We start from the raw sequence: 16,114 nt of genomic DNA, 5'->3' as shown, positions 1-16,114 counted from the left end.
CGAATAAAACATGGACGTCTATTTTTTTCGAAAATACGGTTCGGTCCGCCCCTTCATGGACCCGTTCTCGGAGATAAACGCCCATGGAGATAGACGTTTTCGTTCAATTATGCCCCTCCACATATTATAAAATGAGAACGGTGAATTAAACTTGGGAGCAGCTGCGAAGGTCAAAACTTTGAACCAGCATAAGGAATGGCAAGTCAAATGCAAAGCGCTGATAAGGAAGGCAAAGAGGGACTTTGAAAAAAAGGCAAAAACGCATAGTAAAAACTTTTTTTTAGGCATAATAGAAGCAAGAAGCTGGCAAAAAAAAAAATCAGTTGGACCGCTAGATGACTGAGGGGTAAAAGTGGCACTCGGGAAGACAAAGCCATAGCAGAGATATTAAATTAAATTTTTTGCCTCTGTCATCACCGCGGAAAATTTGGGAGAGATACCAGTACCAGAAATGGTATTCAAAGCTGACAAGTCAGAAAAACTGAATTAAATCTCTGTAAACCTGGAAGATGTAATGGCACAATTTGACAAATTTGAAGAGTAGCAAATTGCCTGGACTGGATGGTATTCATCTCAGAGTACTGCTAGAATTGAAAAACAAACTTGCAGAATTATTGTTAATAATATGTAATTTATCTTTAAAATCAAGCATGGTACCGTAAGATTGGAGGGTGGCCAAATGTACCACTGATTTAAAAAAAAAGATTTCAGAGGTGTTCCTGGAAATTGTAGACCAGTGAGCCTGACATCGGTGCCAGGCAAAATGGTACAGACTATTTTATAAGGAACAAAATTCAAAACCATGGATTAATGAGACAAAGCCAACATGGATTTAGTCTAGGGAAATTTTGCCTCACCAATCTGCTACATTTTTTTGAAGGTCTGAACAAACGTGTATAAAGGTGAGCCGGTTAGTCGATATTGTGTATCTGGATTTTCAAAAGGCATTTGACAAAGTACCTCATGAAAGGCTCCAGAGGAAATTGAAGAGTCATGGGATAGGAGGTGTGGAATAAAAACTGGTTAAAAGAAGAGTAGGGTTAAATGGTCAGTATTCTCAATGGAGAAGGGTAAATAGTGGGGTTCTGCATGGGTCTGTGTTGGGACCACTGCTTTTTAACATATTTATAAATGATCTAGAGATGGGAGTAACTAGTGAGATATTACATTTTGCTGATGATACAAAGTTATTCAGAGTTGTTAAATTGCAAGAAGATTGTGAAAATTTACAAGAGGAGCATATGAGACTGGGCATCCATAAGTGCATAAGTATTGCCATACTGGGACAGACCAAAGGTCCATCAAGCCCAGCATCATGTTTCCAACAGTGGCCAATCCATGTCACAAATACCTTCAAGATTTCCCCCCCCCCCCCAAAAAAAAAGTACAAAACATTTTATGCTGCTTATCCCAGAAATAGCAGATTTGCCCTAAGTCCAATTTAATAATGGTCTATAGACTTTTCCTTTAGGAAGCCGGCCAAACCTTTTTTTTAAACCCTGCTAAGCTAACCGCCTTTACCACATTTTCTGGCAGCGAATTCCAGAGTTGAATTACACGTTGAGTGAAGAGAGATTTTCACTGATTCGTTTTAAATTTACTACTTTGTAGCTTCATCGCATGCCCCCTAGTCCTAGTTTTTTTGGAAATTGTAAACGGATGCTTCACGTCTACCTGTTCCACTCCACTCATTATTTTATAGACCTCTAAATGGCAGATGATGTTTAATGTCAGCAAGTGCAAAGTGATGAATGTGGGAAAGAGGAACCCGAACTGTAGTTATGTGATGCAAGGTTCAAGATTAGGAACTGCTGACCAGGAAAGGGATCTAGGTATCATCATTGATATGATGTTGAAACCCTCTACTCAGTGTGTGGCTGTGGCTAAGAAAGCAAATAGAATGTTAGGTTTTATAGGAAAGGAATGGAAAACAAAACAAGGACATTATAAAGCCTTCGTATTGCTCCATGGTGTAACCGCACCTTGAATACTGTGTGCAATTCTGGTCACTGTATCTCAAAAAAGATATAGTGGAATTAGAAAAGGTACAGAGAAGGGCGATGAAAATGATTAAATGGATGCGACGACTCCCTATGAGGAAAGGCTAAAGCGGCTAGGCCTCTTCAGTTCGGAGAAAAGATGGCTGAGGGAAGATATGATAGAGGTCTATAAAATGAGTGGAGTGGAACAGGTAGACATGAATCACTTCTTTACTCTTTTTACTAAAAATACTAGCACGAGGGGGCATGCAATGAATCTACAAAATAGTACATTTAAAACAAACTGGAGAAAATATTTCTTCACTCAACGTGTAATTTAAATTCTGGGATTTTTGCCAGAGAATGTGGTAAAAGCAGTTAGAGTAGCAGGGTTTAAAAAAGGTTTGGATATCTTCCTAAAAGAAAAGTTCATAAGCCATTATTAAGATGGACTTGGGGAAAATCCACTGCTTAATTTCTAGGATAAGCAGCATAAACTGTATTTTACTGTTCTGGGATTTTGCCAGGTACTTGTAACATGAATTGGCCACTGTTGGAGACAGGATGCTGGACTTGATGGACCTTTGGTCTGTCCCAGTATGGCAACACCTAAGTAGTTATGATTCTATACAGATCTGTATTTTGGCCATTAAAGCCTTCTTCAGGAGTCTCAAATGCTTGGTTACTGACCATTCTTTCCAATGCTGATAGAATTATCTCTGTGCATTCTTCACACATGCAGACTCGTTAAAAAAAATTATTTTACCTACATCTGAATGTAACATCTATTTGACTAGATCTTGAGACTCCTGAGGAAGGCTTAAAACAGATCTCTGAGCCTGGATCTATACACTTAGGGGTCCTTTTACAAAGTCGCACCAAAATGTTGCCTGTGTTAGTGTAGGTGCGTATATTGGACACTAGCTGGACCATTTCTCCACCACGTCTGGGGGGGGAGTTTTTTTTTTTGTTTGTTTTTTTTGGTGGGCCAGGATATGGACAAATTTTAAATTAAAACTAGCATGTGTCTATTTATGGCCTGAACCAAACAGGTGGATATGAAGCATCTGTTCACGCTTTCCAAAAATACTAGGACTAGGGGGCATGCGATGAAACTACAGTGGAGTAAATTTAAAACAAATCGGAGAAAATGTTTCTTCACCCAACACGTAATTAAACTCTGGAATTCGTTGCCGGAGAACGTGGTGAAGGCGGTTAGCTTAGCAGAGTTTAAAAAGGGGTTAGACGGTTTCTTAAAGGACAAGTCCATACACCACTTGGGGAAAAATCCACAATTCTGGGAATAACATGTATAGAATGTTTGTACGTTTGGGAGCTTGCCAGGTGCCCTTGGCCTGGATTGGCCGCTGTCGTGGACAGGATGCTGGGCTCGATGGACCTTTGGTCTTTTCCCAGTGTGGCATTACTTATGTACTTATGAACCCTTAATGCCACCCATTGACTTAGCAGTAAGGGCTCGTGCGTTACCCGCGCGGTAACCGTCCAGCACGCACCAACTGCCGATTACCGCTGGGAATGCTCCTGTGGTAAAGAATTTTATAAAATTATTTTCTACCACGGGTTTTTGGTGCATGCCAAACTCTGAATTACCACCAGGTTCACACGCTAGCTGGGCGGTAATGCCGATTTGATGTGCTGTATACGCGTGTAGGTCCTTACGCACCTTTGTAAAAGGGCCCCTTACCCCCTTCGTTTACTAATCCATGCTAGTGGCTGCTGTGCACTAATGCCGATACAGTGCCGGTTTGTATTGAATGGGCTGTGGTTTTGTGAGAAAAACGTCCAAATGGAGATTTATGCCACTTTTTGGACGTTTTTCTTTTTTTTGAAAATGAGCTCCATAGTAACCTATGAAACTTCGTAAGTCTAAGTGCTTTGAAAACGAGCCCCAATATCCAAAAAGTTTAGTCAGTAATGTCTCTAAAATGCCTCAACCCCCCCCCCCCCCCCCCACCTCCATATATATGGTTAATAGTGGGAATTTTATGGTCAAAATTTAACCATTCTGAAATCTGGCAATGTTAAGAAAAAAGTAATTATGTAGTAAACCCTTGCTTCTAAATGCATAGAACTAACAGCCAGTTTTAAGTAAAAGTAATTAGTGCTGCATTTAGTAAAACAAAATGTTTAAACTTGTAAATGCAGGAAACATATTACTTTTACTTCTACCAAAGTAATAATTTCACCAATTTTTACAACTTAGTTACGTCTGATGCTTGCAGTTAAAAGGAAAAGAGAGCTACATGATGATTCCTCAGTAACACAAATGAAACAGTAAAACCTGAACAGGATTTTTCTTTTGTAAAGCTCGACACGCAAACAGTGGATCATCTCAGTTTAAATTGTGCTGTTCAGGGAATTACAGCGTATGAGAACAGTAGAGTTACCTGGGTTTGTTTGAATTGGTTACTGGTCTCCAGCCAAATTAGAACAGTTATGAGTTCAATTACTTTGAAGTGGAAATGAAGCTGAAGCTGGTTGCAGTTCTTGGTGAACAGACCAGGGGCGTAGCTAGGTGGGGCCATGGGAGCCTGGGCCCCCGCATATTTCGTCCAGGCCCTTGGTTTGGCTGGCGGGGTTCTCCAACCCCTGCCAGCCGAAGCCGCCTTCAGCACCAGTCTCCAGCGCAGCTGCGTTCACTGCCCTGCTCTTTTTTTCTTGCTGACTTCCTGTGCACGCTGAGGCTCCTTTATGTGAAACTGAAGGGTTCCCACGCATTGGACATTATTTCATCAGTTCTTGCTAACAATTATTCGTCTGATGGAACAGACAATTCTAACTTTGCAAAAGCCTTCTTTCTAATTAAACAGCATGACTGATAACAAAGATGAAGATGGCAGTGATGAATTAAACAGCTCTAGTTCTAATGCAGTTCATAATGACAATGTTGATAAGGCATTCTTTGCTATAAGGAAGTCAAGTATTTCAGACAGTTTTTCCTTTGACCTGTAGATCCAGTCAAAAGGCATCAATAATATTTCATTCTGACCTGATTTGAAGGAACTTAAAAGACTGAAAAATCCACTAATTCAGTTGTTGAGCACCTTTCTAACTGTGCTGGATTAATGACTCACAAGCACACTCGCATAAGTTGATGGTCATTTTCAAAATTTAGTTTTACTAAAAGCAAAATAGGTTGAATTGCAGGCCAGTAAAGTAATATAGAAGCTAATTTTACAAAGCATATAGAGTTATGTGGGTTACTGTGGGGCTCATTTTTGAAAGAGAAACTCATTTAAAAAGTAGTATAAACCATTTTCCAGGTGTTTTTCTATGTTGTTTGTCTGTAGTGCATCCAAATCTCAAGGGGATGTGTCTGGGGCATGCTAAGGGTGAGATTTTGGATGTTCCTAAGACCTAGTTGTTGTTTTTCAGCCATAGTGGAACAAAACGAAAATGTCTAAGACTACAGCTAAGATGTTTTGAGCTAGACCTATTTTAATAACGGTTAAGCACTAGTAATGGCAAGTTTTTACTAAGGAACAATTAAAAATCAGCAAAATATAGCTAACCACCAAGCCACAAAATAGTGCCCTAAATGACAAGACATCAACTGGAAGAATAAAAGAATAACCACCCCTTACTCCCTCCCCCACCCAGTGTTCACTGACCCATCTCCCACCCCCAAAGATGTAAAAGAAACTGTACATACCAGCCTCTGACAGCCTCAGATGTTAAAGCCAGTCCTATTAGAGCAGCAAGCAGGTCCCTGGAGTAGCCTGCACTGTGGAGAAGGAGACCCAAACCAATAATCCACTCTGTTACACTTGTGGTGGAATATGTGAACCCTCCAAAATCCACCAAAAACCTACTCTACTCACATATAGGTGACACCTGCAGATATAAGGGCTATTGTAGTTGAGTAGAGTAGGTTTTTGGTAGATTTTGGAGGGCTTCCCATACAATTTAAGAGAACAGTGGTTGATATGTACCTGTGAGCTTTTATGTGAAGTCCACTGCAGTGCCCCCTAGGATGCCCCACTGCTGTGCTGGGATGTCTGTGTGGCCAGTCTACTAGGAATGCTGGCGCCTCCTACATCCCAATGGCTTGAATTTTTTTTTTTTTTGCGTTTTTCACTTGGATGTTTTTTTATTTTTCTGCAAATGGAGCAAAAAGAAACACACTGAGCACAAAAACATCTAGCAAGTGGCCATTTGGGGGGAAAAAGACATTTTGCTGTTTTAAAATTTGCTATATTCGCTATTCTGATTCTGGATGTTTTGAGCAAAATGTCCAAAGTCGGACTTGGATGTCATATTGAAGATGCTGCTCCGTGTAACTCTGTAAGGGGGAGACGGGACTAGTGGTTGGGAGGCGGGGCTAGTGCTGGGCAAGACTTCTACGGTCTGTGCCCTGAAAATGGCAGATACAAATCAAGGTCAGGTATACACACATACTCATATGTGCTACTTTATCTTGTTGGGCAGACTGAATGAACCATACAGGCCTTTCTCTGCCATCATCTACTATGTTACTATATGATTTGAAAATGAGCACCTTAATGTGTTCTTCACTGTACTTAAGTAAAAGTAAATGTGTATTTTGACCTACTTCAACAACACCACTAATCGCATGTTCTAATACTGTTAATGCATATTATTTACTGCAGGGGTTCTCAACCCTGTCCTTGGGATACACCTTGTCAATTGGGATATATACAATTAATTCTACATACTACCTTCATTGAAAACAAATATCTCCGGAGAACTAGGGTGAAACCACTGGCCTAAAAGGAGTTCAGCAGTTAAAAAGTAGTATGTTTATGGTATTTAACGTGCCCTGTTAGTAAAATGACCCCCTTACAGATGAAATGAGTGAACCTGAACAGTAAAAATTTGACTTCAACAGCACACACAAGACAGGTGAACAGATATTATAACAGTTTGCTAAGCAAAGATACCACATTAAAGAAAAAAAAACCCAAGGCATGAACATAGAAAAAGAATATTATGACAGGTAATTTTATTCTGCCTTTTAAACACAAAACAAAAGATTATAATGGATTGAGATAATGCAATAATCCATAGTACATGAAAAAGTGAAAATATCAATAGAAAAATTATACATACAGCTGGCATAGAGGCTGGTATGTACTGTTTGTTTTACCATTTTGGGGGAGGTGGGAGGGGGTCAGTGACCACTGGGGTGTAAGGGGGGGGGGTCATTTCTTTGTTCCTCTGGTGGTTATCTGGTCATTTAGGGCACTATTTTGTAACTTAGTCGTTATTAAAACAGGTCTAGCTTAAAACGTCTGTTATAGTCCTGGGTGTGCTCCTAATACACCCTGACATTCCCCCTTTAGATTTGGATGCCCTGCAGACGAACTACATAGAAAAACATTTGGAAAATGGGTTTCAAAAATACCGATTTGGATGTTTGTGTGAGAAAAATGTCGAAATGCTGCTTTGTGCCACAATTTAGATGGTTTTTCTCTTTTGAAAATGAGCCCCTCAGTGGATTTAGTGCCATTCAAATTGAGTTGTCCTGAATATTGGATAGCTGTTTTGCCTCTCAGTGGTGCTCTAAGGCAGGGTTTCCCCCGAGTCCAGTCCTGGAGGAGCCCTTGCTAGTCAGGTTTTCAGTATATCCACAATGAATATATATGAAAGAGATTTGCATATAATGGAGGCAGTGCTTGCAAATAAAGTTCATGCATATTCATTGTGGATATCCTGACAACCTGACTGGCAAGGGGTACTCAGGACTCAACTTGGGAAATACTGCTCTAAGGGATATTCATATAAAGTTTCCAAAACTACTTTGTTTCCGCTTTAGCCAATGGAATTTTAACTCTAGAAATGCTCTTCTCCATTTCTTTGTGTAATAATTTTACATTTTGCCTAAATATTTTGGGCCAGGTAAGTTGAATGTGTAATCACCTATGTAATAGTTATAGCATTAAAAAAATTCAGATTCTAATCAATTGCACTGGATTATGGTCGATGTTTGCATTAGTCTTATGTTAAACACTCTATTGATAGCAGATAATCATCTGCATAAGGGTAGGTAGCAGCCTGCAATCCGAGTGCAGAGAATCTGAAGTCTTTTCCTCTGACTAATGAAGAGAGAATAACTTGCAGTGTATGATTTAGTCTTATGTTAACAATCACTGTAAGACATTGGCTTATTTATTCCCGTGTGGATTAAATATACTGTGCAAGAGTTTTAATGCAATTATATTTCTATTTTATCTTTTGCTTATAGATTTTTGGTGGTCTAGTCTGGATTCTGGTAGCTTCAACAACAGTACTTTTCGTTGACACCCAAGGTTGGGTTATGTTTGTCTCAATATTTTGCTTTGTGATCACATCGATCCTCATCGTTCTGTATATAATGGGAGCTCATGGTGGGCAGTCTTCTTGGATCATATTGGTAAGTTTGTTTTGTTTTCTAAAACTTATCCCCACAAGCATCTGTAGCACTCCTCCCCCCCACCCCTTAGTATCTTCATCTCTGGATCCAGGAGATGGTAGTGAAGAGGGAAGACTTTCCTTCCTTTTTTGGGGTTGTGTGGGTTTCAATTTTGTTTGATATACCACTTAATTAGAACACTAAGGGGGGGATTCCAAGATGGCGTTGTGAATGGACGCACCTGTGTTAGCTCCTGGAAGTTGCTCTGTTTGTAGGTCCTCTACAGCACCTCTGTCGCCTCATTAAGCATGGGGAAATGGAGGGGAAAAGTGAAGGAACATCCCTCAGCTCCTGTGACTTCTTCAGCCACGAGGCAGACAACTTTGCAATTTTTCAGACAGCAACCAGGTCCTCAGGGCTTTTCGACCCCCTCTGCAACTCTCGGCACTTCGGTGTCGATTGAGAATGGAAACGGGGCTTCCCTGAGCCCCGTGGAACGAGTTGCTCCACTCCAGCCTAGAGGGGAGTTGCTGGCAGCTCTGACAGGGAAGGAAACCGAAGGGGCTCAGCCCGACCTGTTTGAGGGAGTGTCTGCAGTAACGGAGGCTGAATCTCAACGCCAAGAACTATTGCTACAATCAGCTTCAAAGGTATTGCCTCAGGATATAGTTTCTAAACTTGCTTGTGTTGAAGATCAACCTCACCCTTCTCCAGCCATTAGTGGTGTGAATAGACCAGCAACTGTGATATTAGAGTCACTATGGGATATGGCTTACAGCATTCACACTTCTATGCAAACTACTTTAAAAATGAATACTTCTGACATAAAGACTCTTTCTGAGGCTGCCCTGCTTCAGGCGCAAAAGACTGCACAGCAAACCTTAGATTTGGAGACTGTGAATCAGTGGCGTAGCCAGACAGCCAATTTTGGGTGGGCCTCAGCCCTAAGTGGGTGGGCACAAAATTTTCTCTCTGCCCTGCCCCCTTCCTCCCCCTATTCTCCACCTCTCCCCCGGCACCTCCCAACTCAAAATAGAACCAGAAACACTTTAGCTCATGAGGAAAGTGACATCCGCTATGCACATTTCTCAAGCTATCATATTTCAGTTAAGATTCAAAATAAAATAAAATGCCTTTTCTACCTTTTGTTGTCTGGTCATTTTCTTTTTCCATCATGTTGATCCAGTTTCTCTTTTGAACTTTCCAATCTTTCTGCTATTTCTCCTTCAAGCAGCTGCTGACCATTTGTCTTTTTCTCCTCTCCTGTTCCATTCCCTCACTTCACTTGCCTCTGACATATTGACCTTTCCATTTTAGCTCTTTCCTCTCTTTTTTTTCTTTTCTTTTCTCTGTCCACCCAAATTTTATCCTAACCCCTTTTCCTTTGTTTTACTTTTCAGATACCTGTCAGATTTCCATTTCCTTTCCACACACTAGTTCTCCTATTCCCCATCTCTCTACTTCCCCAGCCATCCATTCCCTTCCATCTTCAATCTATTCCTCATTACCATATTTCTTTCCCCTGTAATCACCATCTTCCTTGCGTTTATTTCCTTGCCACCCCCTTGGCCTCTCCCACATGGTTCCACCTTTCCCAGTGTCTCTCTCCCTCCACCCTTCACCCCATCCCAGCATCTTCCTGTCACTTCTTTCTTTCGTCTTGCCCCCCTCTCCTGTGATCCAGTGTGGCCAGGATTTCCCCCACTCCTTCCCTAATGTCCACACACACGTCCAGAACCTCTCCCTTCCCTTCAGCCCCCTCCCCTTGCAGGGCGAGCAGACCACTGTCTTCCTCACCCTCTCCCACCCCCGCCGCAGCGCTTGTATTCGACGATATCGGCGCTGCCTCCTCCACCTCACAGTCTCCATCTTCCCCCCCCCCCCCCCCCCCCCCCCGTGGCAGTGCTTACAATTTGCTACCGGCGCTATCTGACACCACAGACGCGGAGCCGACGACCTGCTCCAGGACCTTCCCTCTGCCGCGTGTGTTCTTCTGCCCTGCGTAAACAGGAAGTTGAATCAGCGCAGCAGAGGGAAGGCCCCGCCCCCGGAGCAGGACGTTGCGCCGCGTCAGTCAGCTGTCAGGCAGTGCCAGTAACAAATCGCAAGCTGCCATGGGAGTGGGAGACTGACTCGGAGACTGTGAGGTAGAGGAGGCAGCGCCGATAGCGTTGAAGACCAGCGCTACGGCGGGGGTGGGAGAGGGTGAGGAGACACGGTGGCATCTGGGTGGGCCTGACTAAAAACTGGGTGGGTCTGGGCCCATCCAGGCCCACCCGTAGCTACGCCCCTGCTGTGAATATTAAAATTCAAGAAATGGGATCTGTAGAAACGGCTTTGGTTAAGGATAATAATTTCCTACATAAAAGATTGGAGTACCTAGAAAACCAGACTAGAAGATTAAACCTCAGGTTTCTTAATTTTCCCAAATCGCCTTTAATTTCTCCTTTGGACATGGTTAAAAAATATATGATTGATATTCTTGGAATGGATAAGGACTCACTGCCTCCCCTTACTCGGGCTTATTACATCAGGAGTGGTGGAGTGGTGGAAGAAAATCCCCCGATAGCAGGGGAAGGAATGGATCTTACTTCTTTCCTTGAAAGTTCATTGGAGATAATTGCTCAGAGGTTGACTCTGCTTGTTACTTTTGTGCTGGAGCCTGACAGGAATGCCGTATTAAGGCTTTCCTTGAGACACTTAGAAAATCTGTTTTTGGGCTCAAAAATTCGTATTTTTCCTGATCTCTCAAGGCCTACACAGATGAGACGGAGGGCCTTTTTGGAACTCCGCCCTAGGGTGGTGGCACTGGGAGCAACTTTTATATTACGTTTTCCTTGTTTTTGTAATGTAATGCTTGAGGGTAAACAGTTTCAAATTGTAGACCCAAAACAGTTAAAACAATTTCTAGATGCTAGAGTGGAATTGAATGTTGTGTGCCCTCCCTAAACGCAGGCTGGGGTCTGAACCAGAGGTTGCAACCACTAGTCCTTAATTATTGCTATATGTTTTACTTTAAATTCTAAATTCTTGGATTCCAAAATTTCCTAAACTTGTGGACAGAAAGGCTGTTAATGATATTTCTCTTTATTTTTTAATTTTGCCTTTTGTATAAATGCCGATTGCATATTCACGTAGTGTGGTGATATATGGAAATCTAATATAATAAAACGCACCGTGAACGTTCTGAAGACAACGTTCTGTGAAGCCGGAAGTTTGAAGCCGGAAACTTCAAGCTGAAGCCTTGAAGCCTTGAAGCCATCTGACGTCACTCCCAGTGAAGCCTTCAAGCCAGCCAGCCGTCTCTGCCCCGCCCTCGCCTCAAACCAAACAAATCGGAAAGCGAAGCGTCAGGGAAGGAGGCGGCGCTCCCGACGTAAAGCTAGACGTCGGGAGCGCCGCCTCCTTCCCTGACGCTTCACTGCACGAACCGCCACGGAGGTAAAGTTAAAACGAAGAAGAAAAAAAAAAAAGGAAGCATGGATGCGAACGGGGGGGGGGGATGCATGGATGCGAAGGGGGGGCATGGATGCGAGGCATGGATGCGAAGGGGGGGGGGGGGGAAAGAGGGCGGGCCAGGCTGGGACATGGGAGAGAGAGTAGCATGGATGCGAGGGGGGGGTCATGGAAGGGCAAGAGGGGACTTGCTGGAAAAGGATGAATGGAGGCGGCAGGGGACAGAGGAGCATGGATGGGCATGGATTGGGAGGGCACGACTCAGGGACAGAGGGGAATTGCTGGAAAAGGATGAATGGAGGCGGCAGGGGACAGAGGAGCATGGATGGGTATGGATTAGGAGGGCAGGGCACAGGGAGAGAGGGGAATTACTAGAAATGGATGAATGGAGGGGGCAGGGGAAAGAGGGGCATGGATTGGGAGGGCAGGACTCAGGGAGAGAGGGAAATTGCTGGATAGGGAAAAATGGAGGGGCCAGGTGACAGATGAGCATGGATGGGCATGGATTGGAAGGGGCAGGACACAGGGAGAGGGGAATTGCTGGATAGGGATGAATGGATGGGACAGATGGGCATGGATGGATATGGATTGCACAGCAGGCCTCAGGCATAGAGGGGAAATGCAGGATAGGGAAAAATGGAGGGGCCAGGTGACAGAGGAGCATGGATGGGCATGGATTGGAAGGGCAGGACTCAGGGAGAGGGGAATTGCTGGATAGGGATGAATGGAGGGGACAGATGGGCATGGATGGATATGGATTGCACAGCAGGCCTCAGGCAGAGAGGGGAAATGCTGGATAGGAAAAAATGGAGGGGCCAGGTGAGCATGGATGGGCATGGATTGGAAGGGCAGGACTCAGGGAGAGGGGAATTGCTGGATAGGGATGAATGGAGGGGACAGATGGGCATGGATGGATATGGATTGCAGAGCAGGCCTCAGGCAGAGAGGGGAAATGCTGGATAGGGAAAAATGGAGGGGCCAGGTGACAGAGGAGCATGGATGGGCATGGATTGGAAGGGCAGGACTCAGGGAGAGGGGAATTGCTGCATAGGGATGAATGGAGGGCACAGATGGGCATGGATGGATATGGATTGCAGGGCAGGCCTCAGGCAGAGAGGGGAAATGCTGGATAGGGATGAATGGAGGGGGCAGGTGACAGACAAACATGGATGGCCATGGATTGGGAGGGCACGACTCAGGGACAGAGGGGAATTGCTGGAAAAGGATGAATGGAGGGGGCAGGGGACAGATGGCCATGGATTGGGAGGGCACGGCTCACACACACACTCGCTTGGTGTCATACACTCACTCTCACAGAGAATCTGTGTCTCACACACACACTCTCTCTCTTGCCCACACACACACACTCTCTCACACTGTGTCTCACATACAGACTTGCACACACTCTCATTCTCACACACACTCTCTCACAAACACACTCACACCCAGACTCTCTCTCACACACTCACACTTTCACTCTGACTCTCAAACAGTCACTCTCACATACACTCTCCCAAACATACACACTCCAAGGAAAACCTTGCTAGCGCCCGTTTCATTTGTGTCAGAAACGGGCCTTTTTTACTAGTATTTGAATAAAGAAATAATAAATTAGAACACTAAGTAGTTTATAAAATGTCGAATAGAGCATAATCTAACAAAGGAAATGAGAGGAAAGAGAAATTACAATTGGTATCAGAGAGGCAAAAACATAGAGGCTTACTGAGTCCAGGCCCCAAAAACCACACCACTCCAACCATAACACTAAAAGTGGAATGATATATAGAGGGGCATAATTGAATGAAAACGCCTATCTCCATGGGCGTTTATCTCCGAGAACGGGTCCGTGAAGGGGTGGACCGAACCGTATTTTGGGAAAAAATAGACGCCCATGTTTTATTCAACAATGTGTGAGCTGGGCGTTTTTGTTTTTCAGCGATAATGGAAAATGAAAGCGCCCAGCTCAAAAACGAATAAATCCAAGACATTTATTCGTGGGAGGGGCCAGGATTCGTAGTGCACTGGTCCCCCTCACATGCCAGGACATCAACCGGGCACCCTAGGGGGCACTTTTACAAAAACAAAAAAAAACAGGTAAAAGAGCTCCCAGGTGCATAGCACCCTTCCCTTGTGTGTTGAGCCCCCCAAATCCCCCTCAAAACCCACTGCCCACAAGTCTACACCATTACTATAGCCCTAAGGGGTGAAGGGGGGCACCTACATGTGGGTACAGTGGGTTTGGGGGGGTTGGACGACTAATAAGCATTAAGCAGCACAATTGTAACAGGTAGGGGGGATGGGCCTGGGTCCACCTGCCTGAAGTCCACTGCACCCCCTAACAACTCCTCCAGTGACCTGCATACTGCTGCCAGGGAACTGGGTATGACATTTGAGGGTGAAAATAAAAAGTTGTGAAACATCATTTTTTTGTGGTGGGAGGGGGTTAGTGACCACTTGGGGAGTCAGGGGAGGTCATCCCCGATTCCTTCCAGTGGTCATCTGGTCATTTAGGGCACTTTTTGGGGCCTTATTCGTGAAAAAACAGGGTCCAGGAAAAGTGTCCTAAATTCTAGCTAAAAACGCATACTTTTTTCCCATTATCGGTGAAATGCACCCATCTTTGTTCGGCAGATAGCCACGCCCCAGTTCCACCTTCACCACACCTCTGACACGCCCCCATCAACTTTGTCCGCATCCGCGACGGAGTGCAGTTGAAAACGTCCAAAAATCGGCTTTCGATTATACCGCTTTATTCATTTTTGTGAGATAAACGTCCATCTCCCGATTTAGGTCGGAACTTGGGCGTTTTTCTCGTTCGATTATAAGCAGGATAGTATCCAAGTGGATAAGCCTAAATGAAGGAATAACCAAAAAGTGTAACTGAGTGGGTTTTAACAATTGGGATGGAAAACAATGAATCGAGTATCTGGACCAAAAAACTGATAACACCAATATGAAAAATCTTATGTACCAAACTGAGGGGCCCTTTTATTAAAGTGTGCTAATAGAATTAGCGCATGATAAATTCTGCATGTCCTATTTTATACCTAGGGCTATATGGCATTTAGTGCAAGCTAATGTCCATTAGCACCTGTTAAGCTTTAGTAAAAAGGCCCCAGAGTATCTTGAAAGGTATCCTATATGTTTTATAGGCAGTTAATGTTCTGATTTTAGGAGGGGAGTAACTTGATCCCTTAATTACATTAATAGCTATGTTTTGAACAAGTTGAAGATGCCTGAGATCAATTGTATGGTTCCCCTGAAATAAGGCATTACAGTAATCCAGATTACTTAAGACTAATGCATGAAGTAGATGCTGCCTTGACACAATCATCCTTAGTTTAAAATGAAGTTACTAACTGCTGTGTAAATATGAAGGGGGAGGAATGGCAATTTATCATGTGCAATAGTAGATCTTTACCCAGAAACATTAATTCTGAAATGGTCCTCCCCTTGTTCCCTAAAATTGATGGTCTCTTTCATTCCCCCAAATCCTGCAAAACAGCACCGGGAAGCCTTAATTCAGACAGTAGCTACCGCTTCTACCTGATACCCCAACCTTACTATTCTGGGTGATTTTCAACACCCATATGGATGATTTGCATGCCCCCAGATCCTCCATGTTCTGTTCTCTCATACATGACCTTCATTTCACCCAATTAGTAAACACTCTTACCCATTGTGCTGGGTGCACTTTAGACCTTATTCTTGTACATAATGGCATGTCCTCCTTTTCAAAAGAGGATTGTGAAAAATTACAAGAGGACCTTATGAGACTGGGTGACTGGGCATCTAAATGGCAGATGACGTTTATGTGAGCACGTGCAAAGTGATGCAGGTGGGAAAGAGGAACCCAAATTATAGCTATGTAATGCAACATTCCACTTTAGGAGTCTCTGACCAGGAAAGGGATCTAGGCGTCATTGTTGATGACAGGTTGAAACCCTCTGCTCAGTGTGTGGCGGCAGCTAAGAAAGCAAATAGAATGTTGGGTATTATTAGGAAAGGAATGGAAAACAAAATTGAGGACGTTATAATGCCTTTGTATCGCTCTGTGGTTCGACCACACCTCGAATATTGTGTTCAATTCTGGTGACCGCATCTCAAAGGTATAGTGGAATTAGAAAGGTACAGAGAAGGGCGATGAAAATGTTAAAGGGAATGGGATGACTTCCTTATGAGAAAAGGCTGAAGCGGCTAGGGCTCTTAAGCTTGGAGAAAATACGGCTGAAGGGAGATATGATAGAGGTCTATAAAATGAGTGGAGTGGGATGGGTAGACGTGAATTGCTTGTTTGCTCTTTCCA

The 16,114-nt window shown here is 43.6% G+C and overlaps 1 protein-coding gene across 2 annotated transcripts in view; it reads left to right on the top strand.

The window, feature by feature from the left end:
• The window catches only part of MAL (mal, T cell differentiation protein), a 90,158-nt gene that overhangs the window by 49,804 nt on the left and 24,240 nt on the right, over nucleotides 1–16,114 (top strand). For both annotated transcript variants that reach the window (XM_030195918.1, XM_030195917.1), the window contains exon 2: nucleotides 8,206–8,373. In XM_030195918.1, the coding sequence (XP_030051778.1) occupies nucleotides 8,206–8,373 (168 nt within the window). The remainder of the gene's footprint in view (nucleotides 1–8,205; nucleotides 8,374–16,114) is intronic.

The sequence above is a fragment of the Microcaecilia unicolor genome, chromosome 3, assembly GCF_901765095.1.
Source record: "Microcaecilia unicolor chromosome 3, aMicUni1.1, whole genome shotgun sequence".
NCBI lineage: Eukaryota > Metazoa > Chordata > Amphibia > Gymnophiona > Siphonopidae > Microcaecilia > Microcaecilia unicolor.
This window is presented reverse-complemented; position numbering and strand designations above follow the sequence as displayed.